At 36.6% G+C, this 3,052-nt stretch overlaps 1 protein-coding gene across 1 annotated transcript; it reads right to left on the bottom strand.

Moving 5' to 3' along the window:
• Positions 1-966: 966 nt before the first annotated feature.
• Positions 967-2,843, bottom strand: LOC107921696 (uncharacterized). The gene is made up of 3 exons (XM_016851520.1): positions 2,469-2,843; positions 1,802-2,378; positions 967-1,649 (listed from the first exon to the last, which is right to left on the bottom strand). The coding sequence occupies exons 1-3, from the start codon at positions 2,841-2,843 to the stop codon at positions 967-969; spliced, it is 1,635 nt and encodes a 544-aa protein (XP_016707009.1).
• Between the last annotated feature and the right edge of the window lie 209 nt (positions 2,844-3,052).

Raw genomic sequence — 3,052 nt, 5'->3', positions numbered from 1 at the left:
GATGACAACTAAGCACCTCACCCCAGTTACTCAACCCGACACGTTCTCTTTATTTATTTTTAACGAATTTGAGACATAATCAAACATTTTGACTCAAAATGAGATGACAACCCAAGCACCTCATCCTGGTTACTCAATTTCATATGTCCCTAATCGATTTATTTCAAGGCAGCCCAGTTAGTAGAGTGTTACAAGCTTCGGCTCATCACCAAATCTTTTGATGCGAAATGAGATGACAACCCAAGCACCTCATCCCGATTACTCAACTTGGTCACATTTTCGAATCCTCACTCTTAACCAAACTATTAACAAATTTATTTATTTATTTAAACGAGTACTTTTATTAGGCAAGTTCAACAAAACCAACAATTTTCATGAAATATCAACTAAGGCATAACATTTTCAATTCTACAAAATATACATTAATCAAGCAAGCAATAGTTATTCATGTTTCACCCACTTATTTAAGTAAACTAAATATAAGAATTAGAGGTTAATTTTTGAAACGAATTTAAACAAAATTATTCTTAGCAAAACACTTGCAAAAAGAAAGTATGGCATGATCCTACGAACCCCCTTCTTAGCCTTCATTGCCCCCAATGTGCAAAAAGAATAACAAGAGTGGGGAAAAGTATACTTCCCGTGTATATTTAATGGGTCAGAGGATGGTGGAAGTGACCGCTTTGCAAAATGGTGAGGATGCTTGAGATGTTGGCTTCCATTATTTCAAAGCAAACTTCAATATGAGGAAGTCGTTCGTCTACAGTTGAAGGTGGTTGCTCCTGGAAAATAGCACGATCAAACAGATTAAAATAATATTTTATTTAATTCTCAAACTAAACTAAATTTCAAAAATAAATTAAATAAATAAAAATAAATGTGGGTTGCCTCCCATAAACCCGACCTTAGAATTATTCATTTGGTTCCTCGAGAATTAATTTTTCCATTATGTGCACTTGAAAGTTCTCATAGAAAGATTTCAACCTTTTCCCTTTGACCTTGAAGCATTTTCTGGATTCCTTCATCATCGGTTGATTGAAACGTATTTGAGCTTCTTTGCTCGGGTTTTCCTTTTCCTCTATTAGAATTTTTAAATGTTTCGATAACGGATTTGAGTTCCAATTTCGAGGCCTGCGAAATGGCATGTAAAAGTTTATTTTGAAAATGAGACAATTCAAATTTTTTACCATGACTTTTAGGAAACTGTGGTGCCTCCATGAAAACGACAGTTTCACGAATTGACTCTTTGAATGTCATTAATTCATCCAGTTTATCCATTGTATTGAGGTCTAAATTCTTGCAAAGCACAGTTTGTAACCCATCATCTTCATCATACTCAAAATGAAATTTCGTTAGTGGTTCAATAATATCAACACAAGAAATATTCAATATTGTACTGGGTTGGCCCATCGCCTCATAAACATTAAATTTTACCACCTCACCGTCGAATTCTATAATAAGGGTTCCGCTTCGAACATCAATATTTGTATGTGCGGTACTTAGGAATGGTCTCCCAAGTAAAATATCAAAAGTATTTTTTGAGTAGTCGTCCTCCATATTGATGATGTAAAAGTCTGCTGAAAAAATTAGTTCATTTACCTTTCCGAGGACATCTTCCAGTACCCTTTCTGGATATACGCATGACCTATCTGCCAATTAAATAATCACCCCTATTTCTTCAAAGGACCCATGTTTAGCAATTTAAAAATAGACAAAGACATTACATTAATAGATGCTCCCAAATCACACATGTCTTTCTTTATGCCAATATTACATATTTTGCATGATATAGAAAACATACATTGGTCCTTACACTTAGGTGAAATTTTCCTTTGTAGCACTGTAGAAACATTTTCCCTCACATTTACCCATTCGTTTCCTTGGAGTTTCTTTTTGTCGATGCACAGTTCTTTCAAGAATTTTACATAGCGTGGAACCTGTTTAATTGCATCAAGTAAAGGAATATTAATTTCCACCTTCCGGAATGCCTTAAGTATTTCTTTGTCCTCTCGTTTCTTTTTAACTTGGGCAAGCCTTCCAGGGTATGGGGGAGGTACAACAAATGGTTTATGAGGTGTCGACTCAGTGGGAGCTGCTGGTTTGGCTTCCTGTTCAACGTCGTGGTCACAACTCATGCCAGGGACTAATTCTGACTCTGTTTCATCTTTTACAGTCACAGTACTTGCATTTTGACATGTGTTTGACTCGGTTTGAGATGAAAATTTTTCTTGGTTCTCCAAATGACTAACCGTAAGTGCTAGCTTACTTATTTGTTGATCTAGTTCTTGGAAATGTGCTTCTGTCTTTTGTTGGAACTTTTCAGTGCTAATGGCTAAGCTCTCTACTATGGCTTCAAGATATGACTTTGGAGGTTGATACTATTGAGGCGGAGGTGGTCTTGGTTGATATGGTTGATTGTATTGAGGGTTGGTCCTATAGCTCAAGTTTGGGTGATCCATCTACCCTACATTGTATGTGCTTGAATATGGATCATAATGTCTTTGAGGTGGCCCTAGGAAGTTCCCAACGACATCTACTAGTGTAGTTGTGTCCTCAAGTAAAATCAAGCACGAGTCGGTAGGATGATCAAGCTTAACACAAATCCCACACAACCGAGCTGGGTTCGTCTGTCCTGCAAGCATATTTTTAACCACATTAGTAAGTTCATCAATCTTATTTACTATGGAAGGAGTACTTAGCTCATGAACCCTTCTTATAGGTTCCATAGGTGGTCGATACTGTTGGGAATTTGTAGCTAAGGTCAAAATTAATTCACTAACTCTTTGAAGAATCATGTTCACAAGAGCCCCTCCACTAGCAACATCAATCATCTTCATTTCCATTGGGAGTAACCCATCGTAGAAATACTGTAACACCCCAAAATTTTAATTTTGGGTATTGTGAATGTGTGACACAAAATATCTGTCTGCTTTAGTATTTATGTGTTCTGGGTGTGTTTGGGAGGTCCCAATTCAAGCCAGGACTTGGGCAAATTTTGGTAATTTTATGAATAAGCCCTATCTTTGGTCAGTAGGCTTTTAAGTAAAAGTTG

This window comes from Gossypium hirsutum, chromosome D01 (genome assembly GCF_007990345.1).
Source record: "Gossypium hirsutum isolate 1008001.06 chromosome D01, Gossypium_hirsutum_v2.1, whole genome shotgun sequence".
Taxonomy (NCBI): domain Eukaryota; kingdom Viridiplantae; phylum Streptophyta; class Magnoliopsida; order Malvales; family Malvaceae; genus Gossypium; species Gossypium hirsutum.
Note: the sequence above shows the minus strand (reverse complement) of the source record. Positions and strands in the feature narration are given on the sequence as shown.

Coding starts and splice junctions, on each gene's coding strand:
- LOC107921696 (XM_016851520.1), bottom strand. CDS start 2,843: ATGGAAATGAAGATGATTGATGTTGCTAGTGGAGGGGCTCTTGTGAAC. Junction 2,379..2,468: donor CATATTCAAGCACATACAAT/GTAGGGTAGATG, acceptor CCGCCTCAATAG/TATCAACCTCCAAAGTCATA. Junction 1,650..1,801: donor ACCTAAGTGTAAGGACCAAT/GTATGTTTTCTA, acceptor TTTAATTGGCAG/ATAGGTCATGCGTATATCCA.